The 27,647-nt window shown below is 45.5% G+C and overlaps 1 protein-coding gene across 13 annotated transcripts in view; it reads left to right on the forward strand.

Moving 5' to 3' along the window:
- eps8a (EGFR pathway substrate 8a, signaling adaptor) overlaps positions 1-27,647 on the forward strand; it is a 30,696-nt gene that overhangs the window by 290 nt on the left and 2,759 nt on the right. For 2 of the 13 annotated variants that reach the window (XM_071502725.1, XM_071502718.1), the window contains exons 2-20: positions 12,160-12,241; positions 14,282-14,349; positions 16,717-16,784; positions 16,912-17,073; positions 17,147-17,296; positions 17,510-17,592; positions 17,671-17,807; positions 18,640-18,713; positions 19,136-19,262; positions 20,217-20,305; positions 20,389-20,463; positions 20,566-20,714; positions 21,078-21,261; positions 21,348-21,481; positions 22,472-22,583; positions 22,881-23,021; positions 23,597-23,846; positions 24,060-24,243; positions 24,750-24,882. In XM_071502725.1, the coding sequence (XP_071358826.1) occupies positions 12,183-12,241; positions 14,282-14,349; positions 16,717-16,784; positions 16,912-17,073; positions 17,147-17,296; positions 17,510-17,592; positions 17,671-17,807; positions 18,640-18,713; positions 19,136-19,262; positions 20,217-20,305; positions 20,389-20,463; positions 20,566-20,714; positions 21,078-21,261; positions 21,348-21,481; positions 22,472-22,583; positions 22,881-23,021; positions 23,597-23,846; positions 24,060-24,243; positions 24,750-24,882 (2,379 nt within the window). In that variant the 5' untranslated portion in view covers positions 12,160-12,182. Of the gene's footprint in view, positions 1-59; positions 239-4,493; positions 5,326-8,085; positions 9,260-11,729; positions 11,788-12,159; positions 12,242-14,281; positions 14,350-16,716; positions 16,785-16,911; positions 17,074-17,146; positions 17,297-17,509; positions 17,593-17,670; positions 17,808-18,639; positions 18,714-19,135; positions 19,263-20,216; positions 20,306-20,388; positions 20,464-20,565; positions 20,715-21,077; positions 21,262-21,347; positions 21,482-22,471; positions 22,584-22,880; positions 23,022-23,482; positions 23,540-23,596; positions 23,847-24,059; positions 24,244-24,749; positions 24,883-27,647 lie in introns of those variants that run through there. The other 11 variants (XM_071502720.1, XM_071502727.1, XM_071502719.1 and 8 more) reach the window with 11 other exon arrangements.

A 27,647-nucleotide genomic window follows, 5' to 3' on the forward strand; every position in this document is an offset into this window, starting at 1 on the left:
GGAGAAGGGGCGGGGGGGTTTCATTGAGGTTCGCCCATCCTGTCCTGTATTGTTAACAGAAAATGTAAATGCAAACCGAGGCAACTTGATCTGCCCTCTGCTCTGAGGGGGGTGGAAGCCAAGAACACCCGCACCAGACTCCGTTGGAAATCTTCGCTAATTTACGCTGCAGCTGCTCACGGAGGAACCGGCGGAATCAGCGGGTGTAACGTGGTGCCAGTGTCCCGTCGCCACGTCGGTAAATTAATGCACGTTAAACTTTTATTTTATCCTCCAGTCCTCACCGACACCAGCGTCACATTGTGGTGAAAGAAAACCAAGTTTCACCAAACGGTTTATTTACGATGAACAGTGGGTCACACCGAAATTAAAAAGGCCTGGTACCGAAATTCACCGTAAATCGCCAGGATCTTCATGGGGTTTGCAGCACTGTGCCTACGTTTACCTTAAATCGTAAGGATTTTGAATGGGATTTGGCATGTGGTGTGTTTGTGGAAAACGGTCCCCGCTTCGAATAGTGACCCACAGTCTGTGACGGAAAGAAAAGTACCTGCATTTACCTGCGTGACAGACAAAAACAAGCTAGCCGAGCCGTGCCGGGTAACGTTGCCGTGCAGGTGTGTGAGGCAGCGCCGTCAACAGGCGGCGAGCCCGGGGCGGAGAGCCCGGGGCCGCCCGGGGCCGCCCGGTGTGTGAGCCGGAGGAGCCCGGGGCGGGGAGCCCGGGGCGGGGAGCCCGGGGCGGGGAGCCCGGGGCGGAGAGCCCGGGGCGGGGAGCCCGGGGCGGAGAGCCCGGGGCCGCCCGGGGCCGCCCGGTGCGTGAGCCGGAGGAGCCCGGGGCGGGGAGCCCGGGGCGGCGAGCCCGGGGCCGCCCGGTGCGTGAGCCGGAGGAGCCCGGGGCGGAGAGCCCGGGGCGGCGAGCCCGGGGCGGCGAGCCCGGGGCCGCCCGGTGTGTGAGCCGGAGGAGCCCGGGGCGGAGAGCCCGGGGCGGAGAGCCCGGGGCCGCCCGGTGCGTGAGCCGGAGGAGCCCGGGGCGGCGAGCCCGGGGCGGCGAGCCCGGGGCGGCGAGCCCGGGGCGGCGAGCCCGGGGCGGCGAGCCCGGGGCGGCGAGCCCGGGGCCGCCCGGTGTGTGAGCCGGAGGAGCCCGGGGCGGAGAGCCCGGGGCGGAGAGCCCGGGGCCGCCCGGTGTGTGAGCCGGAGGAGCCCGGGGCCGGGGATGACGGAGGTGACCCGGCTCCGGATTGTTGCAGCTGGGGTTAGTTTGTCTCTTGGCTGCTGTTACCTGGGACCGTAACGCACATGAAGCCTTTCAGCTAGCGGCGCTCCCACCTGGTTTTGGCGGGAAACAGTGAGTCTGCTGTGGAGGCAGGTGTGGAGGCAGGTGTGGAGGTGACGGAGCAGCAGCTCATTAGTTCCCCTCCTGTGACTCCTCCAGGTAATTGGTGTCATGAGTCCAGGCCTCAGGTGAGACCACCTGGTCGCTCCTCATATTAATCCTCTGCACATCCGGCCTGGCTTTGAGCTTTGACACTGGAACAGAAGTTTTTTATCGTAGTTGATGTCTCTAAACTTTAAAAACAGTAAGATGTTTTGTTAAATGATATGAAGACACTCCTGCACCTGCACCTGGACCTGAGTCCGACTGGACCACTGAGCACCACCTGAGGGCCCGGGGACCCGGACCGGGGTCCCTGAGCACCACCTGAGGGCCCGGGGACCCGGACCGGGGTCCCTGAGCACCACCTGAGGGCCCGGGGACCCGGACCGGGGTCCCTGAGCACCACCTGAGGGCCCGGGGACCCGGACCGGGGTCCCTGTTTGCAGTGACTGTTCGTATTTCTTGTTAGAGACAAGCAAACAGGAAGAGTCCTCACCTGAGAGACTCCTAAACCTCCTGCTCTTTAAACTCAGGTGTGTTTCCAGTGAGTCTGAGCTTCAGTCTTGTAATTCTGAGTTTTTAACTTCCTCTGAACTGTTGTACCTGTAGTCAGGTGTTGTACTGTTAGCTGTTTTATCTGGAGGTCAAAGGTCGTCAGGCTCTTGAACTCTGGAAGGACCTTTGAGCTGGCTGTTGTGTACTCGTCACTGTGTTTCTGTGGCTTCGTCCCATTTGAGGAGTTTTCTGTTGGACTCAGACAGTGGAGGATTAAAGTCCACAGCTGGTCCTGGATCTGTTTTCTGTTGGGACTCTGGTCTTCGTGGGAAACGTCGGTGCAGCTGCGGTCGTCCTGAGGGCCGACCCAGACTATTTCTGGATGTTTCCCAGCTCTCAGGCTCTCTGCTGGGGACGTTTATTTTTGTAAGAACCACTGATGGAGGAAAAGTTCAGATGTTTCCTGAAGAAAAAAAAATATCTGGAGGAGAAAATTCAAAGTCCTGATTTTACTCCTTCAATCCGGAAACGAGCACAGGGTGAAGAACAGTAACACGTTCAGAGCTGAAACCATCAGTCCAGTGACTGATTAGTCGATCAAGAGAAAAGAGGAAGAAAAAAGAAAAGTTATAATAATAATAACAATAATAATGAAGTATATTAACAGTCCTGCACAGAACTAAACATTAATAAACTGCTGTTTCAGCTCCACTGTAGTTAAACTGCTCCAGTATCTTAGAATAAGGAGGATTCCTGGGTCAAAGGTTAAATCTAAAAATAACTTCTCATTCTCCTCAGAGGGGAAGATGTCTCTCAGAGCGAGGAGGCGTCACTCTGATTTTTCTTTATTTCTTTGTTTTGTCCATAAAATATGAGAAACAGGAAAACACTCTGACTGTTAGCGTGGCGTCTTCAGGGAGCTCCCGCTGTTTGTGTGTGACGCTGGTTACCGTGACGACAGGGTGATGTAACTGTACCTGCCAGGTGTTGCCATGATCTGCTGGAGGAGCCTGTGTTGAATTGTGGGAAAGAAACAGGAAACTGGAGCTGGAGTCGAGTTTCACACTGAAACTCAGTGAAGAAGTAAACAGCATGACACACATTCAATCAGTCAATCAGTCAATCAGTCAATCAATCAGTCAGTCAAAGTTTATCGGTCTGGCACCTTTCCTACAGGTTAATGTGTCAAACTACCTCCCTGTGTGGTCTAATTTCTAGTATAATTAAAGTATCATTTTAAACTAAAATACCTTTTAAAATAATATTTAAAAATCCAGCTCTTTCTAAGAATATTTTTCTGTTTTATTTTAATGTTTTCATGTAGTCACTTGTGAAGCACTTTGAAGGTGCTGTAAGTAGAGAGTTTGATTGATTGATTATTGACTGATCAGCTGAGTGTTTGACCTGTGACCTGTAGAAACCACATGGTCCTGAAGGCAGCAGGAGGAAACATCAGAGGTTCACAGGGTTTAGTGACATTTTAATAAAGCTGAGGAGACTGTTTGTTAATCCTGTGTGTGTGTGTGTGTGTGTGTGTGTGTGTGTGTGTGTGTTATCACTGTGTTTTCTCTTCTAATCTTCCTGCCGGTCAGCTGCTCAGTGTCTTCACAGAGGAGACACAGACTGAACACGACAGAGTTCATGTCATCAGGAGACGAGCAGCTGCAGGTTCTGCTTTTCTTTGGTAAAATGTTTTATTTTGGAGAGTTGGTCAGACAGAACAAGGCACTTCCTGTTGTCCTGACGTGAACGTGTTCACGACCTCCTGTCTTGAACGTCACTCTCTGTCTGTTTTGGTTGCAGCTGAGTCTGTTTCCCTGAGCTCTGAATGTACAGGGAGGAGAGGACAGTGTAGGTTGACCAGGACCTGGACCTGGACCAGGACCTGGACCTGGACCTGGACCTGGACCTGGACCTGGACAGTTGTAAAAGTGAAAACCTGAATAGAGAAACTTGTGTGTGGGAAAGTCTGGACCTATAAAGAGGTTGGTTGTTGGCAGGTACGACACCAGTTTTAAAGGCTCGTTCATCCAGAATTCACAGAAAAGCTGAGATTAATTAAAATTATTAATATTATATTAATAGGAACCATTTCTACAATTGAAATTAGCACCAAAGATTCATAAACTGGAAGGTGGAGACTCCTGATCAGTTTGTTCCAGAGCAGTTTATTACTTGATCAGCTGTGATAAAAACACATTAGGACACATTATGTTTATGATGTTGTCATAAACTGCTGAGTAATTTGACCCAAACAGCTTCACACTCATAACTCGAGTTATTTTTAGTTCATCGTGTTTTCTTCAGGAACAGAACGAGTTTCTCTCATTAAAACGTTTAAAACGAGTGTTGAAGGTCAAAAACACTCAGTCTGAAGAAAATGATCTTTATACGTCAGTCGCTCTGGAACTGAAGAGAAAAATTCATCTGAACTCTGAGGCTGATTCTTGCCTGAATCCAGACCAGGTCAGACCAGGTCAGACCAGAGTCCAGCAGGAGATAAACTGTTCATTGTTAATTTAACACATTCACTGATCAATAACTGAAGCTCTGTGTGTTTTTCTTCAGTTAAAGAAGGTGTGTGTGTGTGTGTGTGTGTGTGTGTGTGTGTGTGTGTGTGTGTGTGTGTGTGTGTGTGTGTGTGTCAGGCTCATTAAATCTGGATTAATCAGATTATTAGAAGGAATTCAGTTTGATTTTCTGACCTGTGTCTAAAGTCAGTTTGTTCACAGACTGAATCACAGTATCAGGAGTTTATTGATCAGGTATAGAGACTGTTCAGTGATCAATGACAGTTATTGACCATCAGGTGATGAGTATGATGTCACCTGTATTGATAATGTTTCAGTATCAGCGGAGGAGGGTCAGAGTTGATCGTCAGAGGTTTAGTCAACATGTGGAGCGTGTCATCGATCAATCTGTTATTTTCCCCATGAGTCAATCAGTTTGATCTGTACAATATCAGGAAATAATCAATAATCAGCCATCACAAGTTTCCAAAGTGTTAACTGACATTTCAGCATCTGATCTGACAACAGAAAATATTCACGTTGTTCTTTTCTCTTCCTCTCTCTCTGACCTCTGACCTTTTTATGGACTGAGAAAAATGTTGCAGTAATAACGTTTTCTCAAAACAAATGAGTAAAGTGATCAATAAAATCCAGTCTAATGTCCCACAGCTACAGCTCAGGTATGAGCAGAGTCAGGTCTCTGTTGGAGACGGACAAGCCCCGCCCACAACCCCTCCCCCGCCTGTCCCTAACGAGTCATTAATTAGAGGCTTAGACACGTCAGTCGTGGAGAACGACAAGCTGCTGCAGCAAATCCAGGACCTGCAGAGACCTGGATCCTCAGTAATCTGTCACACATGAGGCTCAGACCCTCGTCAGAGAGCGAGGAGTCCGAACCGGCTCGTTACTGAAGTCTGGACTCACCTGTGGACGCTTCACACAGGTAAGCTCTCTGCTTCCTGTCAGGTCGTCTGGCTGCTTTTAGATCATAGTGCCTCAGCTCATTATTTCAAAATAAGAGTCCAGAACTGTTTGTTTATAATGAATATTCCAGGAAGAGCGGGGAGGACGCGAGAGGTGAGAGGGATAAGCAGGTTTATAAAAACCACACATCTGATCCATCAGGTCCAAACGAGTCTGAAACCTGGAACTCGGACCTCGGACTGGTCTCTGGTGGTTTCCTGTAGTCCTGCTGGACTCGTGTCGTCTGTGTTGAAGCTGCTGTGATTTCAGGTTTATATTAACTGTGGGTCTGTGAACAGAGGCTCACAGACAGAACCCTTCAGCCTCTTTTAGCTCCCTGTCTTGGTTGAGTCTCTGTCGTCTACCTGACGGACTCAGAACAGCAGGTGGAGACCAAACACAGAGCAAACGGGGGTGGGGGGTGGTGGACTGAGACTGATCAGCTGACACCTTTAAATACGCTGAGGTTCAGCAGGGCAGCGCACATCATCCACCAGCCTCCAGAGCACAGCTGTAGGGCCTGAGTTAAATCAGGTGTTGATGCAGGTGAACAGGTCGGAGGTCATGTGGTGCAGGACGACCTCTGAGTCTCTGACGTCTGCGTGCAGGTCAGTGATGTACAGTGTGAAGTCTGTCTGTCACAGCTTCACTGAAGATTTGACCTGAACATGAAGTTCATCAGAAAAGAGGCTGAAGTTAAAAATAGAGATCAATTAAACCGGTCGAATGATTTTACACTGGAGACAGAGATGAAACATGAACCCAACACACATCACAGTTCAGTCTGAGCGAGCGAGCGCTGACATCAGAGGTCATGTGATTTATACTGTTATTGTTTAATTAGATCTTCCCTGATTTTAATGTGATTCTGTGGCTCAGTGAGTCAGAACCAGTTATTTCGAGTAAGTCTGTTTTCTCTTGGTTTATATTCCTCAGAAGTTTCTGTCTTCTTATTTCATGACTTCGTCCAGTTCATGAAGTAATAACGTGTTCAGCTGTGGCTCCAGGTTTTTGTCTCCTCTCCGTCGTCCCTCCCTCTGCCCCCTACAGCGTTAACCTCACTGTGGAATTAAAGAGGCCGTTTCTCCACCCTCAGCAGTTGGAGGATTATTATGGATTATAATTAGCCTTCTTTAACGAGCCGTCCCTCGATCGCTGGCTGCTGGAGAGCGGCTGAATCACTGCGGGGAAACAGTTTGTAGTTATCAGTGTCAGTCAACATGTGCTGCTGAGGCCAGTGTCAGAGCTGCAGGATTAAAGTCGATGACCAGAGTCGATGGATTAAACACAGCCGGAGGTGATGGAGCCGTCAGTCACCGACCTGATCCCACTGCACCACCAGAGACACCAGCAGCCCCTCCCCCAGAGCAAACACTGACAGGGCCAGGGTGTGGCTAACATAGCTTAGCATAAAACCAGGAAGCAGGGGGAAACTGTTAGCATAGCTTAGCATACAGACAGGAAAAAGGGGGAAACTGTTAGCATAGCTTAGCATACAGACAGGAAAAAGGGGGAAACTGTTAGCATAGCTTAGCATACAGACAGGAAAAAGGGGGAAACTGTTAGCATAGCTTAGCATAAAACCAGGAAGCAGGGGGAAACTGTGAGCATAGATATCTTAGATATAACACACACCTGAACAGGTATCAGGGAGGAAGGTTTGCCCCCCCCCCCTCCCCCTCGGTCCTGGTCTCAGGTCTCAGTCCTGGTCTGAGTCCTGGTCTCAGCAGCAGTATGTAGGTTATAGTGAGATAAATGAGGATCAGGTCCCAGCGGAGCCACGTGGCCTGGATCTGGTCGGGGACTCGGAGGACACTGAATCAATCCACACAGCAGAGCTGCTCTCGTTCTCTCTCACGATCACAGCTCATGTTTCATACGTGATTAAAACAGAGGAGGTTTCCACAGACTCCGGTCTCTGGTCTGGTCTCTGGTCCTTGTCTCCGGTCTCTGGTCCTTGTCTCTGGTCTCCGGTCTCTGGTCCTTGTCTCCGGTCTCTGGTCTCTGGTCTCTGGTCTCTGGTCCTTGTCTCCGGTCTCTGGTCTCTGGTCCTTGTCTCTGGTCTGGTCTCTGGTCCTTGTCTCTGGTCTGGTCTCTGGTCCTTGTCTCTGGTCTCTGGTCCTGCTCTCTGGTCCTTGTCTCTGGTCTCTGGTCTCTTGTCTCTGGTCTCTGGTCTCTGGTCCTTGTCTCCGGTCTCTGGTCTCTGGTCCTTGTCTCTGGTCTGGTCTCTGGTCTCTGGTCCTTGTCTCTGGTCTCTGGTCCTGCTCTCTGGTCCTTGTCTCTGGTCTCTGGTCTCTTGTCTCTGGTCTCTGGTCTCTGGTCCTTGTCTCTGGTCTGGTCTCTGGTCTCCGGTCTCTGGTCCTTGTCTCCGGTCTCTGGTCCTGGTCTCTGGTCTCTGGTCCTTGTCTCTGGTCTGGTCTCTGGTCTCTGGTCCTTGTCTCTGGTCTCTGGTCCTGGTCTCTGGTCCTTGTCTCTGGTCTCTGGTCTCTGGTCCTTGTCTCTGGTCTCTTGTCTCTGGTCTCTGGTCTCTGGTCCTTGTCTCTGGTCTGGTCTCTGGTCTCCGGCCTCCTTCAGAAATGTGGAACAGAGGCGTCACTTGGTGATGAACAGTGGAGGGAAGATGAAAAACACTTGAATCTGTCTTCATCATGTGAGGATCAGTGTGAGGTCATAAGGTCGCATCAGCCGCAGCTGCAGCTCCCCGACCATGACCCATCTACTGTAGACTGATGACATCATCCAACATGGCCGCCCTAACACAGGACGACACAGGAAACCAGTGAAGCCACATTAACAGTGACACAGTGAATCAGTCCTCAGTCGTTCAGTTCAACTGATCTGATGCTGCACTTTACCTTCATGAATTCAGCCAATCAGGACTCAGTCTGCACATCAGGTGTAAATATGGTTTAAATGTGTTTACATCACGTGTGTTTGTATTTGAAGCCACAATTTTGATTTGACAGGTGAATTCATCAATCAGACGATCAACAGAACTACACTATGTACTGTTACTACTGTTACTACTGTGCTACTATACTACTGTACTACTGTACTACTGTTACTACCATACTACTGTACTACTGTGTGTGTGTGGAGAGGATGAAAACTTGTGGCTGTTGTTTCACAGAAGAATCTTTTTGATTGTGTTTTTCTTCCTTTACAGTGAATCTGTTTATTTCACCAGAACATGTTGAATGATTCAGACGTTTCTCAGTGTCCTTTATTCAGGAGGAGGAAAGAAGGGATTAGGTTTCTGTGTGTGTGTGTGTGTGTGTGTGTGTTGACCACATGGATGTAAATCTTCTTATCAATCCTCTTTACTTTCAGTGGGACACTGACAGACTGTTGTTACAGTGCCTGGACTCTAACTGTGTGTTTGATTCACACTTTCATGACTGTGTGAGGTGATGAACCACAGACGGACCAGGACCAGTTTATTGTTGTTTGACAGTCCAGACTGACGCAGGCCTGAGAGGTTGTCAGTGTGTGTCTGTATGAGGGTGGACCTGCAGTGGTGACTCATTAACCCTGTGTTTGAACAGGAGTTAGACTTTAACAGTTACCTGTTTGATCAAACAGCAGATAAAACGCAAACAGACCTTTTGTTGTCACTGAGCTGGTTGTTGTGTGTCTGTAGTGTCGGTCTGTTCGTGCACTCTCAGTGTGATTAGATAAAGCAGCGTTCAGCCCTTCAGAGAAACAAATGAGTAACTGAGCAGGAAGCAGGAAGACTTCACCTGCAGCTCCGTCAATAATCCTCTCACCTGGAGGGGATGAAAACACTGCGCTGCTCTTTATTACCTGGTCGTCAGCGTGTGTGTTTACCATCACCACACCTTCCTCAGCGCCCTGCGCTGAGGTCACATGGGCTCTTACCTGGTCAGGTGGGCCTGCTCCTGCGTCAATCAGAGGTCTGTAGACAGAATGAAGGTGTTCTGACATGGTGGGTGTGGTTTCCTGTTTCCCTGTTCTATCATTTGTCCATAGAAGAAGAAAAGAGTCTTGAATTCCTCAGCAGCTGTTGTGATATTTGCACAGGAAACAGTTTTTAAAGGAAACGTGAAACATTTTCAGTCGGTTGCTTCCTGAATGTGAGGATTTGCTGCTTTTCTTTGTCTGACGCTGCAGTGAACTGACAGCAACCTGATGATGTCACTGAAAGCTGTTTCCACTGTTTTCTGACGTTTCATTGACCAAATGATTGTGAGGAAATAAAAGTTACTCACTTTATTTCTGATCAGACATTACCCAGCGTCAGTGCGACGACTGAGGTTTGTCCTCTGCTGTGTTTGATCTGGATGACATCAGAGGTTTGTGCGTCACATGACTCCACCTGTCTTATCTCTGTAAACACATGCTGCATGTTTACACGCTGTCACTGTGAAGCAGCTCGATGCTGCGCCCGCCCCGCAGATGGTGGAGGTCTGTGTTACCATGGAAACGCCTCGTGGGTATGTGGTTGTCACACAAACACACAGTCAGCTGTTTTGTGTTGTCATGGCAACTGGCGTTTCTTTGAGTTGCAGTTGCATATGTATGTAGATGTACCCGCTCACTGTCCCTCACCTGTGTGAAGGTGGATTCAGTGTCTGCTTCAGTCACAGGTTCAGTGTGTGAATCTTCCTTCAGCTGCAGTTACATGTAAATGTGTGTATGTGTTTCATGTTTTATACTGTGTTGAATTTGTGTTTCCCACAGGTAGAGAGTTTATCTGTGGTGATGAGGTGTGTGACAGATGTGTGGACAGAGACTCTGCAGTTTAGAGGGGGACAGTGTAACCCAGGTTACTTCCTGTAGCTACAATTTACAGATATCCCCTAAATGCCCCACATGCAGACTGTCAGCAGACCGAGCTCAGCAGCTGCACAGAGAAGAAGAAGGTTCTAATGACAAATTTACCTGAGGAGGTTATTTAATCTACCTGGGCAGGTCTGTCATTGCAGCTTTTTAAAGGTTGGAAATATTGTGTAATTTTGTTGTAGATGCAGTGAGTGTGTTGGCTCATCTCCCAGCGCTGTCACACTGACCCAGGCTGAGCTGATCTGCAGTCAGTCATCACATTTATATGTCGTTTGTTTAAAAGTTGCTCAGTGATTTTCTAGTTTTCCTCAAAGAAACTGGAGGAGATGTTGGGGACTATTTTCAGTGGCGGATGAATCCTCATTGACGTGGCTCAGAGGAATCAGTCTGTCATCAGGACACTCTGGGTGTTGGCTAAATAATAAATGACATCATCAGACTTTGACCTTTAACAGCAGGAGGTCGTAGAGGGGACACTTCCTGTGTGTTATCAGCAGCAGCTCATCAGATAAATCCAGGAAATGTTTCTCTTCCTGTGCAGTGGGAGGTGTACAGGTGAGTCTCCTCCCATGACAAACAGGTGATGAAGAGCTGACGCTGATCTCTCTGTGACTTATGTAACATCTGTAGGTGTGACCTTTCACCTCTGTGGTTAGTCCTTAGTGAACTGTGAATCTGCTCAGAGACTTAAAAAATCCAGTGCTGTGTGTGTGTGTGTGTGTGTGTGTGAGTGTGTGAGAGACTGGGACAAAAGGCTGTGAACAGTTAAACTGAAGCTTCATCCTGAGGACGAGTGTTTGTCCAGCAGCTGTTGGAGACTGATAACTGACCCACTGCAGGAGGCTCGGACAGGTTGTTTTATTTTGAAAGGTCAGCTCAGAGGAAACGTCAGTATCTCTGTGTCTCTGCAGATTTAATTTCCTCTTTTACTACAAACACACGGAAAACACATCCTGGTTATTGATCTGTTTTTAGAGATGTCCTTTAATCTGCAATGTGTCAGACTCACTGTGGTGTTTGAGCTGTAGATCAGAGCCGGTGGAGGCCGAGCTGTGAGACTTCATCCATCATTCATATGGAGTCTGGCAGCTCCTCCTCCTCCTCCTCCTCCTCCTAAACTTGTTTAAACTGTGGATGTGTTTGCTCTGCTGCACCAGGAGCTGACGATGAATCTGATGTTTACTGTTAAAATCCAGATGTTTGTGAAACAGCTGTTCTCATCGTTCTGTCAGACCCAGTTTCTGGTTGGACTGAGTTCAATTCTCCCTGAGCGTCGCCTCACAGGTTGTCAGAGTGCTGTTGTCATGGATACCGGCTCCAAGATGGAGTCCTGGGAAAAGTAATCGTGTGTGTGTGTGTGTGTGTGTGTGTGTGTGTGTGTGTGTGTGTGTGTGTGTTGTCTTCACACTCTGACTCTTTTGTTGCTGCTCTTTTCACTTCAGCCTGACGGGACGTTTCCCGCTGCTGCTGCTCATTAGCTTTAACGTTGTGTTAATGAGGCAGAGAGGGGAATGACCTTTGACCCTGATCTAACTCTGAAGACGAACTCGGTGTCCTGACTCTGATGTTTGATTTCCACAGGCTCAGTCTGTCCTGAACCACAGTGGAACGTGTTCAGACCCCCTCACTTCACTGAGCTGTAATTTACTTTAAAATGGATAAAACCATCAATCTATGATCAATAATCCATAAAGTTTTTGTACATTTATTAAAAATCAGAGCATGACGATGATGATGATGATGGTGACGGTGACGGTGACGGTGACGGTGATGATGATGATGGTGACGGTGATGGTGATGAAGATGATGATGATGATGATGACGGTGATGATGATGGTGATGATGATGATAACAGTGATGGTGGTGATGATGATGATGATGATGATGACGGTGATGGTGATGATGATGACGGTGATGGTGATGATGATGACGGTGATGATGATGATAACAGTGATGATGATGATGATGATGATGATGATGATGATGATGATGATGATGTGCTCTCTTCCAGCTGAAAGTCCACTGTGAAGCAGCATGAACGGATATGAAGCTCCAGCTCTCGCCTCCGGCATCTTCAGCTCCTCACACATCAAGTCAGTGTCTCCATGGCAACACATCAACACATCAACACATTAACACAACGTGTCAGAGCTGGTGTCTGTTGGACTCAGATCCAGAGCCTGATGCTTTTCACTGAAACTGGTTCATTAAGTTTTTCTCAAAACACCTTTAAAATATTAAGAACAAAGTCGGAGCTGGTTTCACTTCACCTGCAGAAAATCTGTGAGAAATAATCCATTAAATTAAGACACAGATTAAAGTGTTGACAGATAAAACTAATCGCAGCAGGGAAAACCTCATCAACCGTCATCAGTATCTGAACATCTTCAACAAACCTGTTAAACTTCAGAACATTTACAATCTTTTTTAATGGATTTAAGGGGGAAATTATGAACCTCTTTACATTTCAAATTAAGGTGTTTTTAATGGGTTTTGTCTCCACTGTGGTTCAGTAGTAGATAGAGTAACTTTAAGGATGGCTGTAGTTTCATGGTGAAGTCATGATAAATCCTGCTGCAGCTCACCTTCTGTCTGAGAAAACCTTCAAATACATTTTTAATGAAAACTGTAATTTAAGAAGCAGCTGCAGGTTTTTTATTTAAAGCCTGAAGAAATCCACAGCTTCACAGAGAGCAGGATGAGTCTGGGGGAGCAGACACGGTTCTGAGGAGGACGTGGACTCATCTGTTCTGATGCAGGTTTCAGAGTCCAGAGTTTGGTCTGAACAGACGCTGTGACCCCTGAAACCTGACCTCCCTCCTCTCTCATACTCATTGATCCACTTGATTAATTTCCCCTGATGATTTCACAAAGTCAATGTGGCTGCAGGCTGCACACAATCAGGTCAGTGGACCAGAGAGGACCTGATCCAGGACCTGGTCAATAACCCACTCAGACTTTTGATCTGTGGTTGGTTCAACTTCAGCCACGATTCTTCAAATAAATCAGAATAACTTTAAATAAACGTCTTCGTCCAGGACGTCCTGAAAACCCTTTCACAATAAATGTCATGAAGCTGAGCTGCTGCGCTGCGTCACTGGTAAAACACAGTCTCAGGAGCGTTACACAACTTCAGATAAAAAGTTAATGAAAGGTTTTCATAAGAATATTTTGTTGTGTAGAACGTGCTGCAGAAACGTTCCTGTGATTCCCAGACGTTTCTGCTCTGGAGATAAACGTCAGACTGTTGCACCTGATGTTTCTGTGTCACATGACACCATCAGCTGGTCTGTGCCATGTGATTCCTCTGATGTTCCCTCACCTGTCAGTTTTCAGTGTTTACAGTCCGATCAGCCTCGTTCATTATTCATGTCGTCATCAGTCAGAATAAAGTGTGAATGTGTGAAAGTGTCGAGTTTCAGCCGACGACAGCCGCCTGCTGTCGCTTCAGCAGGAAACATCCTGTCCTCGCCGTCAGAGGCTGAGCTGGTCTGAGGTCAGCTCCGAGGACAGAAACCTGTGAAATTTCAATTATGAGACAAATAAAACAATCAGGAAATAGTTTAGAAGAAAAATTTAACAGAACTGAACTGAAACTAAAATGTTTTTCAGAGTTCAATGGTTTTAGTTTTTAGTCTTTTTACAAAGATAAAGAATAGAAAAAGCACCAGAAACATAAAAATACACAAAACCAAGTGTTATAAAATACAACCAGAGGATGGAACCAGGCTGGGGAGGTCTGAGGGTGACGATGTTCAATACCTGAATCTAACTGAAGTCTAATTTGTCACTGTTCAACATGTGACGGGTGAATAATGAAAACATGGCTGTGATCATCCTGAAGCTCATGTAGAGCTGAGACTGAATTTCTGAATGGATCAGTTGAATAAGCAGATATTTCGATAATTAATCATGTGAGACATTCAGTTGCCTGAGTTTCTCTCGGTTTTTTGTGTTTTACATCTTTGTGAATTAAAATCAGTTTGAACCATTTTCTGACATTTTATAAACTAAAAGATGAAACTGGAGAAATAATCTGCAGGTTAATCAGTAATGTTTTTTTCAGTGTGATCTTTGAGCTGTAAGCAGATCAGCTGATGCACTGACAGTATCCGTATGTTTCTCTGTTGAAGTGGCCACGACCCTCAGTCTCCTGAGCCTCCAAAAGCTAAAGCCAAGTCCAGTGCCAAAGCTCTGTACGGTGAGTCCGTCCTCTGCTCTCCTCCACTTCCTGCTCTGTTCTCCTGCACTTCCTGTTCTGCTCTCCTCCACTTCCTGCTCTGTTCTCCTGCACTTCCTGTTCTGCTCTCCTCCACTTCCTGCTCTGTTCTCCTCCTGTTCCTGTTCTGTTCTCCTGCACTTCCTGCTCTGTTCTCCTCCACTTCCTGTTCTGTACCGAAGAAGAAAAGACTTGAGTCTCTGCTCAGACCAGAGGTCTGCACACAGGTGACCTCATCAGAAACACATTGTAACAAAGACGTTAAACAGTGAGACTGAACGTTATCAGTCTGTTTATTAAACGTCCATCAGTCTTTATTCTCAAGATATCTATCAGTTTATTTATTGACTGATTTATTGACACAGGACACACATCTGCAAAATGTCAAGAAAACACAATAAAGTCCAGGACTTATTTCCATTGTGGTGCTTGATGCAGCAGACCGGGTCCCTCGGAGACCGGGTCCCTCGGAGACCGGGTGTATCAACAGTAAAACACAGACACATGTATACGAATGACTTCCCATCAGACACAGTTTGAGTTTCTTGGTGAACTGGTGTTTCTCCAGTTGTTGGTCTGAACCTCTGCAAACACAAGTCACCAGATCTGGACTGGTGACGTCTGACGAGTCCACAACCAACACAACAGCTGAGGGTCTGAGTTTAAATCTGTCTCGTTTCTCCACATGAACAGGATCAGATGAAATGTATTTCCTCCGGTCGTCCTCCAAACATAAAAGGAAAAATCAGAGTGAGCTGTGTGTGTGTGTGTGTGTGTGTGTGTGTGTGTGTGTGTTCTCTTTGCAGCAGCAGGGTCTTTCTTTGCTCTCTGGACATTAGACTCTTCAAATCTTCATTTTTAAATCAGTTTGAATCTGGTGAAACTGATCTGAGTTCAGTCAGTTTAGTCTCAGTGTAGTTTCACATCTCCTCTCTCAGGCTTCTCTCTGGAGCTCTGGTAACAACAGGTCAGTCAGCCAATCAGAGGAGAGGATCTGAGCATCTCCTCTGATTGGCTGACTGTTTCCTGAGTGATCCGATAAAAATATAGCAGATTTCAGGTAAACACTCAGAGAAACCAAATCCTGCAAGGTTGGATGGTGGGTCCAGGTGGGCGGGGCTTGGGACGGTGACTGCTCTATAATCAAAAACACATTGACATTTACCTTCATGTTATATGGACCTTTAATGTAAGTGACAGGAGTGAATGTCCAGATTTACCAAAATAAGACTCGTGTTGTTAAAGAATGAGTTTTCTTTAAGGTTTGACCTGTGAGGACTGATGCTGTCTGTTCTGTTGATATCTAGTTTATTTATTTACATTATTAATTCAACACTTTTCTCAGACAGACTCACACCAGTATCAACCACAGTGTCGTGTGTGTGTGTGTGTGTGTCTTTATATCAGTTCAAGTTTACTGTTAAAATGTGAAGAGTTGGATTTAATCCATCGTTTGTTTCATGTTGAATAAACTCATGAAGCTTCGAGTTAAAACAGCTTCACTCAGTTTAATCACTGGGTTTGATCACGTAGGTCACTTTAATGTTTCCTCGGACAAATGGAATCACAGCTTCTTTTCACAAAGTCTCAGTAAGTTCATCTCTGTCTGTGTCGTCCCCCCCCCCCCCCCCCCCCCCCCAGCTGCCCCACAAACCAGCCCAGACCCCGGTGTCTCGTTTAAAGTCCAGACCGAGTCAGTTTAGACACTAAAGGTTTAAATTCTTCTTTGTTTGGGTCGGTGTCAGCTTCACAGAGCAGACACTGGTTCTCCTACAACTAACCAGCAGAAAGAGGATCCAGGAGAGTGTGATTCAGTCCAACACTGAGAGGCTGAAGCATCGCTCCTGCTGTTTCTCCAACAACAACAGTTACTGTTGATCTGCAGAAACAAAGGAGTTTGGTCAAAGTTGGACTTTAAAATAAATCCTGTCGTCCTGAATTTAAGTTTGCAGAGTCACTTTTCTGTTCACTTAAATTCATGTTTTCAGCGTCTGAGTCTCTGTTTCCTCTGGGTGTGTTGTGTTTTACCTGTGAACCTGTGAACACCTGATCAGGGTCAGTCCCTCCAGGAAACGTCTGACATCTCAAACCTTCCACCTGAGCTGAACCTTCTCTGACCTGATGATTCAAACCAAACTCTGACATTTGATGGTTGAGAAGAAGCAAAGTTTTAGTTCAAACTTTATATAATTAAAATTTGTATTATGACAGAAAAAGTTGTTTCTACGTTCAGAGAAGCGTAAGAACAAATTCCTGGTGGGACTGGTATATTTATCTTGAATCGCAGCGTCGGTGGAAATGACAACATGAATGATGAAGAGTGAATTAACGGCTCTGCTCTTTTATCAGAACAAAGAAAACATTACACCAAAAACAGCATCAACAGCCTGACGGACACGTCGCAGTATCATGTGGAGGTGGGAGCAGGAAATATGATGTGATGACACATTTATTGATGCTTATTTATTGTACAGTCAGTTATTAATAAAGTGATCAATGAAATGCTTTCTTGCTGTTCATCCTGATATCCTGTGCTGTGTTCAGCACCTGACCACGTTCGTGTTGGACCGTAAAGACGGGATGATCACAGTGGACGACGGCATCAGGCGTCTCCGTCTGCTGGACGCTAAAGGGAAGGTCTGGACTCAGGAGATGCTGCTGCAGGTGGAGGAGAAAACAGTCAGCCTCATGGACCAGGAGACCAAGGTGAGCCTCAGCTGCAGGTCTGCAGGAGAACAGACGTGAGCGCTTCTGTCTGACGAGTTCCGACTTCTTTCAGAACGAGTTGGAGAACTTCCCCATCGGGACGATCCAGCACTGCCAGGCGGTGATGAACACCTGCAGCTACGACTCTATCCTGGCTCTGGTGTGTAAAGAGTCGGGTCAGACTAAACCCGACCTCCACCTCTTCCAGTGCGACGACATCAAGGTAAAACTGCCTCCGACTTTAAATGTTGACTCCAGGTATCAGAGGTCTGTCAGTCCAGGTCAGCAGCTTAACCTCTAAACCAGAACAGCAGGTTTATTAACATGTAACATCTATGCTAATGCTAATACTAATGCTAACACTCACGCTGTCACCAAAGACATAAAAATGGTTTTAGTTTGTGTCTGTAACGTCTGCACGGGGACTTTCCATCAGGCGAATCTGATCCACGCAGACATAGAAAGTGCCATGATCGATGCCAAAGGAGGCAAAGTGAAGAAGAGACCAGAGACTCTGAAGTAAGAACCAATCATTACTAAACACTGCTTCTCATGCTGACACACGATTGGCTGATCCACCTGTCCACCTGTCTGCAGAATGATCCTGAAGAGTGACGGGATCATCCCCCCACCTCCTCCCGCACCCGCCCCCGAACCCCCAGAAACGTCCAATCAGGTGGATGTAAAGAGCCGAGTGGCCGCCTGGTCGGCCTGGACCAATGAGCAGCAAGACTGTGAGTGATGTCACAGAGGGACGTACATGTGTGTTTTCAGATTGATGTTAACTTTGGTTTAAAAACTGGTTTAAAACAAACAGGATTGATTTGAACCTTTTTACCTTTTAACTGGACGAAAGTCTCTGGTTTAACCTTTAAACTTCAGAAGAATTAAAATTTTGATCACTGATCATTTTCTCTGTAGAGAAACAAAACCTGTGGAGGTTTTTAAAGTGACTCTGTTTTTACAGCATGTTTGTTGTGCAGTTTTATATGTTGATTTATTTTAGTCCTATCACATTATAATCTATCACTTTAGCATGCTAACATGCTAAGTGCTACGTAATTTACATTAATAAATGTAAAAGTCACTACTTCACTATACACCAAACGTTAGAATGCTAACATGCTAAATGTTAAACATCAGTTTAGTTTGATGTAATTTAAAAAGAAATATATTATGTCATTTAAAGTCATTAGAAAATTACATAAATTATATTGTATATTTGAAAATAACTGATATTTATTATGTAATTTTCTGTTTTCATATTTTGAGGATATTCTGCCTGTCGTTGGTAGATGTAATTTAATATTAATACATGTAATGTAATTAATATCAATAAACGTGGCATCACTATACACTAAACGTTAGAACACTAACATGCTAAATGTTAAAATTAGTTTGGTCTGCTGTATTTTTAAAAATATATGTACTTTACAGTCATAATTACATATTACTTCTAAAAATGATCTTTATAATGTTATGTTTTCATATCTTTCATATTTTCCCTCACCTGGACGTTGACTCTGAAGCTGCAGGTCTGATGCATGTTCCTGTGTTTCTGTGCAGATGAGAAGCAGCGACAGACTTCAGAGGAGGACGGGCCGGTGGAGATGACGGCAGCCAGAGTGGACAGAGACGTGGTGAGTCCACTCTGTCTGATCTTCATGTTGTTCTGTTGGCTGATCTGAGAGCAGCTGGGAACCTTCTGCAGCCTGTGTTTAAATCTGAGGTCACTCAAGTTCACGGGACAATAGATCAAAGATTTAAGCTGATTGAAGAATGTCGTTTTATTTCAGTGTAATCAGAGTTTGGAAGCTTTGGAAGAAAAATCTGCTTACATAAAGGAAACTGAGAGGCTGCGGAGAAGTGAGCTCTGCTCTGTTAGTTTAGGTTTAATCATTAAAGTCTGAATAAATGTCACGTTGAGGACGAAGCTGAAGGTGACATGAGGCATTAAAACCTCCACATGTTTGGAGGAGAAGCTTCATTATGTCTCATTCATCACAGGTTATTAGAAACTGACGTTTTCCAGTCACAATGAAACAACCTTTTATTTTTACAGCAAATCCTGAACCACATCCTGGACGACATCGAGTTCTTTGTCACCAAACTTCAAAAGGCTGCCGAGGCTTTTAACGAGCTCTCAAAGAGGAAGAAGACCAAGAAGGGCAAGAAGAAAGGTCCAGGAGGTGAGGGCGGGTTCAGGTCGTACCTCAGCTGACCTCTGATCACTGTGGTGGTTCTTTAACTTCTCCATGACGACGTGAAAAATCATTTATGGCCCAAAACTCACAAAGCAACGTGATGTTCACAGTTAATAAGAAACTGGTTTAATGTTGCATTCAGGTCACTGCAGATGTTCTGTGAATCCGAGCTTCCTCCTCTGTGTGTGTGTGTGTGTGTGTGTGTGTGTGTGTGTGTGTGTGTGTGTGTGTGTGTGTGAGAGAGAGATGTGGGTGTTTTTTTTATATATATATATATATATATATATATATATATATATATATATATATATATATATATATATATATATATATATATATATATATATATATATATATATATATATATATATAATAAACCAAACACACACTCAACAGAAAATGAACTAAATTATCATTAAGACTCGATGTTTTATTTCCAGTTGTCACAGGATCTTGAGAAAATATAAAGACAATTATTGATTTGTTGAAGCTGATGAAGAATTTCTGCAGGATAATGAACTGAAACTGAAAAACCAAATTCTCTGTACTGTAAATATTTTTAATTGGCCTCAAATAAGTCGTAATAGATATTTATGAATGAGTATATCCAGTTTAACTAGTTACTTGTGCATGTCACCTATTATTATTATTATTATTATTATTATTATTATTGTTATTATCATTATTATCATTATCATTATTATTATGTTTTGTAACCCTGTGTTTTACAGGCTTTAATAGTTTCAGTCTGTCATCATAAATTGGGAACATTTCATTTACATTCACCAACTTTTTATTTTACTTTGCAAGTGTTTCTGTTTCTTTTTTTCACTTAATTTCTTTTCACTTTTTCACCTGAATCATATTTTTGTGCCTCAGACTTTAATAAAAGTCGTTTTCCACGTGTTCGGTGAGAGTTGTCTGTGATCTGTCCACCAGAGGGTGTCCTAACTCTGCGCTCCAAACCTCCCACTGAGGACGAGTTTGTCGACTGTCTGCAGAAGTTCAAACACGCCTTCAACCAGCTGGTACGAGCGTCGTCGTCACGGTCCAGATGTTCCAGATGTGGAGAATGACGTGTGTTGTTGACAGTGTCTGATCTGATCTGCAGGGGAAGCTGAAGGACCACATCCAGAACCCCAGCGCTGTGGACCTGGTTCATTTCCTCTTCAGTCCTCTCAGGATGGTCAGACACAGCGTCACCTCTGTTCATTTACTCCACACTTTGCTCTTGAAGATGTGTGGACATACACGTGTGTTTGACCTGGTCTGACCCGCCTGTCCTCAGGTGATCCAGGCCTCCGGCAGCGTGGACCTGGCTCGCAGCGTCGTGGTTCCTCTGCTGACCAGGGAGGCCATAGACTTCCTTCACTCCTCAGGAACGGCAGAGGAGAGACACCTGTGGGTCGCCCTGGGAGACGGATGGACCAAATGCAGGTGAGACGACCCACAAACACGATGTACAAATATTCAGCGTCCTGGACTCACTGGTCCTGGACCTGCTGTGCCTCTGACCTGCAGATCAGAGTCCAGAAGCTTGGAACCAGAACTGACTTGTTACTCACAATAAGGGATCGACCCTTGGCCTCGTTAACAATCAATATCAGTTAATCATTAACATGTCTACCTTTCTTCTTCAGTGAATGATTTCAAGGTAGATCTCTTGGATCTGTCTCTGTGTGCTTCTTCTGGATGATGGTTCCTGGTTCTCGATGATGATGAAATAATCTTTTTTTATCTCCTCGCTGTATCGTCGGCCTCCTGAAGTTAGTGTCTGTGTTTTGTGAACTGCGTCTCCAGGTTGGAGTGGCCGAAGGATCATTACTTTCCTCCCTGTGTGCTGAGGTTTCGTGACGGCTGGGAGCCGTCGGCGTTCCCGGCGGTGACCTCGAGTCGAGAGCAGGAGCTGGTTCAGCTGGCCGAGAGTCTCTCCAGCGTCGAGGTCCAGAGACAAGAGGAGCTGAAGACCAGACTGGCCCAGGAGGTCTGGACCCACGTCTGTATCTGTGCCACCTCACATTAAACCGGTCTGTTCCAGTTTTACTCACTGTTGTGTTTGTGTTTGTGCAGCAGGCAGCGCTGCAGAGGTTCCCTCCTGCAGACGGGTACGCCTTCTCCAACACCTCCTACAAACGCATGCAGATCCTGGATCAGGACACAGCTGTGGCTGCGTTTAAACAGGCCGTCAGCCGCCGTGTAGACCGGTAACTGTGAGGTCACGTCGCCACGCCCTGGAGAACTGCTCCCACTTTACTGCTCATCAAATGAGAATTATTCATCTGTTCATTCATAAATAAAGCAGTAGATCAAAGAATAAATCTGTAAATGGGGAGTTTTTCCTCCCCCCCTGTCACCAAGTGCTGCTCTTTGTGGGAACTGTTGGGTTTATTCTGTAACAAAGTAAGGTCTTGACCTGACCCTGTAAAGTGTCTTGAGATAATGTATATTATGATTTGGCGCTATACAAATAAAATTGAATTGAATTGAAAATTAAATAAATACTTAAGTAAATAAATAAGAAATAATAAACAGATGAATACATTTTCATAACTGAGATGAAAATTAATAATCAATGTTTAATTAATTTTGTTGTTAAACATTTTTACTGGACAGACATTATGAAACAATTACTTATACATGAATAATCACAACAATAATAATCATTTATTCATAGTATTTGTTTGAATTCTTCATCTTCCATAAAAAAACCTTTTAACTGCTAAACTGGCTTTAGTTCCTCTTTCTAACTGGATGTTTGTTTCTTATCATCTCTTTCTTCTGGGTTTTGGTGATTTTCTGTTAAAAAAAACATGAAAAATCTGAGAGAAAAGAGCCAAACCTAACGTTCTTTGAATGTCTCCACTGACTCTTATTATCTGATTTGAAAACTGAATTTCCTCTGACTCACATCTTCAGACTTCAGTTTCCAGTTTCAGTATCTGATATAAAGTTGGGACACTTCTCCACGGCCGTAACATCGTAGACATAAAACACACATTCCTCTTTTATTTTGGTCCTTAATTGGAAATTATTATAAAATCCTGTTCACATGTTGTGTTGACTGTATTTGTTGTTTTTGTAGAGTTTGGACACTTTTAGTTTTTCTCCATGATTCCTGCTGCATGTTGTGTTTTTCCTGTCAGTGTGATCGGTTGTGATCAGTGTTGCTGTGATGTCTGGTCGATGTGTTTCAGAGGTTTTGATGCTGACAGCAGAGGCCAAACTAAACTGTTTGCCAAATCAAAATATGACTTTGTGGCAAGAAACAACACGGAGCTGTCGGTCCTCAAAGACGAGGTGGTCGAGGTTTGTGTTTTAATCCGTTTTAATGCTCACATTTCATTTTGTATCTTCATAAAGAAAGTTATTCAATTATTCAAATTATTGACCAACCAACTCTGTACAATTTTCTGTATATTTTACAAAGTCATCACAAACGTTTAATTTTTTTCCATTTGACTTCTTCACTGGTTTAAACTGGTTTAAACTTTTTCCCCCAAATTATTTAAAAGTTAAAACATGTAAAAGCTGCTGGAGACTGTGTATAAACCAGCTGGAGTTCAGCCTCATTCAGAGTCTCTGTCCCTGGATCTGGTCTCTCAGGTTCTTGATGACAGGAAGCAGTGGTGGAAGGTTCAGAACGGCTGCGGGGCGTCCGGCTACGTGCCAAACAACATCCTGGAGACGACCAAAGCCGTGGACATCTCCGGCCGAGGAGAGCCCATCTACAGCCACACCATACAGGTAAGAGGCAGCGGTTCAAAGTAATGCTAATGCTAATGCTAACTGTAGCTCAGCTGTGGTCGTTGGTGTTGAATCACGTCTCATCTGCTCGTGTGGTTTTGTTTTTGATGATTAAAGCTCATGATGCCAAAGAAGGAGTTTGAGTTGTTCAAGGTAGGAGGAGGACTGAGTTCAGTCTGCAGTGTTTTCTTTGCTGTGGATCTTAAAGGAACAGTCCCACAGAAATAATCCACTGTGAGTCTCAGCTGGTGGACTGAACTGGTTCATGGTTCAAACAGGACCCGTTCAGCAGGGCCTGTTCCTTTAAGAGTTTCTCTAGGGTTTGTAGTTCAGTCATGTAGATGCTCGGCCCTTTACATAAATTAAATTTGATAAATCACAGTAGATTTCCTGCAGTCAGTTTCTGGTGTTGTGAGTAAAACCTTTCACCATCTTTGTTTTATGTTTTTTAACGTCGGCAGCAACTACTGGGGGAATTGAACGAGGTAAAAGACAAATGTTAGTTCAGAGTCTCTGACCAGAGAAGACGTGTCTGTGTCCACTCAGTCCACTCAGATAAACCTGTCCCCTCTCAGAAGCAGACCACGAGGACCGACTACATCCCCACTAAACCCGTAGCAACTCCGATGCCTCCGGCCCCCACGCCGCCCCTTCCGGCCCCCGCCAGGCTCCCCACACCACCACTGCCCCCTCCGGCCGCAGAGCCCGCCAAACCGGCCGCCGCAAGCAGCAGCACGGTCAGCCGCCAGAACAGCAGCACGTCCAGCGACAACGGCAGCGTCGCTATGAGGGACCACACCAACCAGAGACCTGCGGCCTTCAACCGTGAGTCGACAGAAAACACTCAGCAAACATCTAAAGATCCTGTTCTCAGAAAGTTCCTCTGACTTCTCTCCTTAAGTTCTGACTTGTATCGTTACAACTGTTGGGACTTTACAGTGGAAACCTCAGAGTTGTTGCTCTGCTGTCTCCAGCTGGTCATGTGACCACGGTCTGTGCAGTGATGTGTTTCCTGGCTGCTCCTCGTCCTCTCTGCAGGCAGGAAATCCAACATGGAGGAGGTTCAGGACGAGCTGATGCACAGACTGACTCTGGGCCGCAGCGCTCAGAAGAAGTTTCAGGCGACCTCTCGCAGCGGCAGCCTGCCGTCCGTCAGCATCACCTACGACTCCTCACCTGACGACGTCAGAGCCTGGTTAGAGGCCAAGGGCTTCAGCCCAGTGTGAGTCTGGTTTCCACTTTAAATGATGACAGAAGAGGTTTAAATTATGGGATGGTCTGAAGTCAGACTTATGATATTCTGAATATTTAGATTTTGTGTCTTATATCAGTTTTATGATTGTAACTCTGTTTCTCTCTGTTCAGACACAAGCTTCAAAAAATCCACAGAATCTCACTGATTATGACACAACTGATCAGTTATCACCTGTGTCACAGTTTATTAATATTATCACATTATTATCATCACTGTACAAACTCTGCTGTACAGGTCAGTTCAGAGCGTTTAAGGCTCAGTTTCAGTTCTTGTGTCGTCACTGATGTGGAGCGTCGGGCTCCATCGTCACAGTTTAACTGAAACTCAAACCCAGAGCTTCACCTGAGCAGCTTCATTCTGTTCATTTGCCATTGTTAACGTCCTCATCCAGTGAATCACAGACACGCCTTCCTCCCTGACACCTGTCCAGGTGAGGGTCTCACACACTCACGTCTGGTGTTTCCTGTGTGCAGCACCATCACCAGCCTCGGCGTTCTGACCGGAGCTCAGCTGTTCTCTCTCAACAAAGAGGAGCTGAAGACGGTTTGTCCCGACGACGGCGCTCGAGTCTACAGTCAGGTCACCGTCCAGAAGGCGGCGCTGGAGGTGGGTGTCGCCGTCGACACAGCAGCTGATTAAAACTTCAACCTGCAGTTTAGTTAGTTCTTGATGTTGATGGTTATTGATGAAGAGTTTTCTTCCTTCGGACGCTGATCAGGTTAGAAGATGGTTCAGTCAGTTGTTGGACGTTGTGTGGGTTTTATCTGAGGCTACAGGTCATCAGAGAGCTTCCAGCTGATTGGTTCATCAGACAAACATAAGCAAACAGACGAGTCATTTTCAACCACAGCATGAAAAACCTCCAAACCTCTAGAATCACTGCATCGACTCCTCTGGCTCCTTTTTTCATTAACCTGAGGAGTTACTGTCATTTCCAAGCAAACAAAGACACAGAAAACTACTTGTGTAAAAATAATTGTTTAGTTTGTCGTCAGCGCAGGTTTTACTTCTGTCACAGGGATTTAATCTGACATCACTGACCCAAATCTTCCTGAACTCGTTAGACTTCCTGTTAGAGCTGTTGAGGTGCAGTTTGTTCAGGGATGTTCTGTCCTGTGGAGAAGTTTTAAACTGAATGTGTGTGTGAACTCATCATCCTTAGTTTGAGGGACTGAGATCAGTGACTGGACCCTGATTCCTGCAGGACTCTGTGTGTTTGTCTGGAGGATTAAGGTCTGTTCAGGGTCTTTTCTGTCTTAAACTTTCTATCCCCAACTCTGGCAAGGTCTGGTGTGTGGTGTCTGTTTCCACCTGCAGGTTTTCTTCTGACCCTCCTTTGATCTTCTGTTCCCACATTCATTAAGGTACCGTCATCACATCAACATGTTTGTGGCTTCGTTCTGTCGCCAGATTCACAGCAACAACACTAAGCCCTGAACTCCTTCAGTCACATGACTGGAACCTGAATCATGAATCTGATCATTTACTTGACAAACACAAAAAGACTCCAACTATAACGGTAACGAGTCATGACTTCACTGGGACTCCAACCAACCCAACAGCAGCCAATCACGTTGCTTCTCTTGGGACTTTGGACTTTGTGTTTTGAGACTTGATTCAGGACTTCCCCGTCCTGACTCGGGTCTTGATCAGGGACCAACGAGTCCTCTTCACGTCTCAGTTGTTATCATTTCTGAATCTGGCTTCCAGAACGAGTCCGGTCGTTTCATGTTCAGCAGCATTTTAAGGTAGCGCCGGTATTTGTCTTCCTGCTATGGCTGTTAAATATAGTAAGTCCTCCTTAAACTCCCTGAATGAACCAGCTCCAGAATGTTCTACTTCCTGTTGAACCCTGACCCTCACCTGTGTGCCCTCTGACCCTGTAGAGACCAGGATGTAGATCGTATTGGCTGGAATGAGTTCTGTGTGTGTTAGCTGATTGCTACTCAAAGCTAAGCTAACTGTTCCAAATGGCTGCAACCATTTACAAAACAACCATAAACTGTAGATCAAAAGATTTTAGTTTTTTTACAACCGGGTCGTATTTTAGTTATTTTTCCATCAGTTGTGATGATATTTCACCATCATGGATGATTGATGCCTAAATGACAACTGAACCCAGGTTGTAAAAAGACTTCATTTTCCTCTCATTTATGTCACGTTCCAGCATTTTGAGGATTTTACCTGAAAACCACCTTCACACCTGCAGCTGGTTGCACAAAGACGCTGACGACACCTGAACCGAAACAAACACATGAATTATTAAAGGAACAATGAAATGAATCAATTACATTATCAGGAGATAAATATTTATTTTGTACTTCTATTTTTTAAAATAAATTAACTTTTAAATTTAAGACGTGAATTATTATTCATTCATTTAATTATGCATCTAATGTTTTATTCTATCTGTTGATCTGCTGATGTCTTTCAGCATCGACACTAATCTGTCGTCGGTTTATTTAAAGTCGAACTGGACCAAGCTCAGACCCTCAGTAAACGGCTCCAGCAGATCTTTGTGTGACCAGTGTTAGACGTCTGTTACCCAGCATGCATCACACTCACACTGTAGATATTTTCATCCTGGTGCTCTCCGCAGCAGCAGCAGCAGCAGCTTCCCGAGGGCGGTTCAGGCCTGGCTGCGTTTACATGGAGTTCACATCAGACGCTGTAAAAACAAGAACTCATATAACCACAGCCAGCAGCAGGAGATTTCCTCTGATGGAATCTCCTGATCTCCAGGAGCACAGCGACAGCAGAACAGCTCAGTAGATGCTCAGTCGCTTCAGAGGCAGCAACAGGCGGAGGGGAGACTCTGGAGGGACCGACAGGGTCCGAGAAATCAGCTGAGAATCCACACAGGGTTTCAAACCCGCCTCCGTCAGTAACATCTGACATCACACTGTCGTGACCGAAGGTGAACACGTGTCCAGCAGCTGTGCACAGGTGACGGAGGATACAGAGGTGGTGTTGACCAATGACAATACCAGGGGGGTGTAACAGCAGCAGAGAGGCTGTTAGGAAGTCGAACTGTCGCCGGGATGGTGCAGAGGTGGTGCCACCTGAACAGCTGCACCTTTCTAGTCTCATCGACCACTCAGAGCTTTACAAAGGAAACCACATTGACCACATTCACCCGTTCACCCGTTCACCCACAGTCTGGGCTGAGGACCGCTCGGAGCTGAAGACCTGAACAGTCACTGTGGTTTCATTCACAGTTTGCTGGTGATTAAAAGATGCAGCTGTCACTCAACAACAGTGTGAATGTACAGGTGTTCACAGAGGTCACACCTGACGCACAGGAAACACGTCTTTCCCCTTCAAAATAAACTTATTTGAACATTGTAGCAGGTTTTAAAAATAACCTGAAG

The sequence above is a fragment of the Trachinotus anak genome, unplaced genomic scaffold (genome assembly GCF_046630095.1).
Source record: "Trachinotus anak isolate AG129_WGS33_773 ecotype Australia unplaced genomic scaffold, CSIRO_AGI_Tana_v1 ptg000018l, whole genome shotgun sequence".
Lineage (NCBI taxonomy): Eukaryota > Metazoa > Chordata > Actinopteri > Carangiformes > Carangidae > Trachinotus > Trachinotus anak.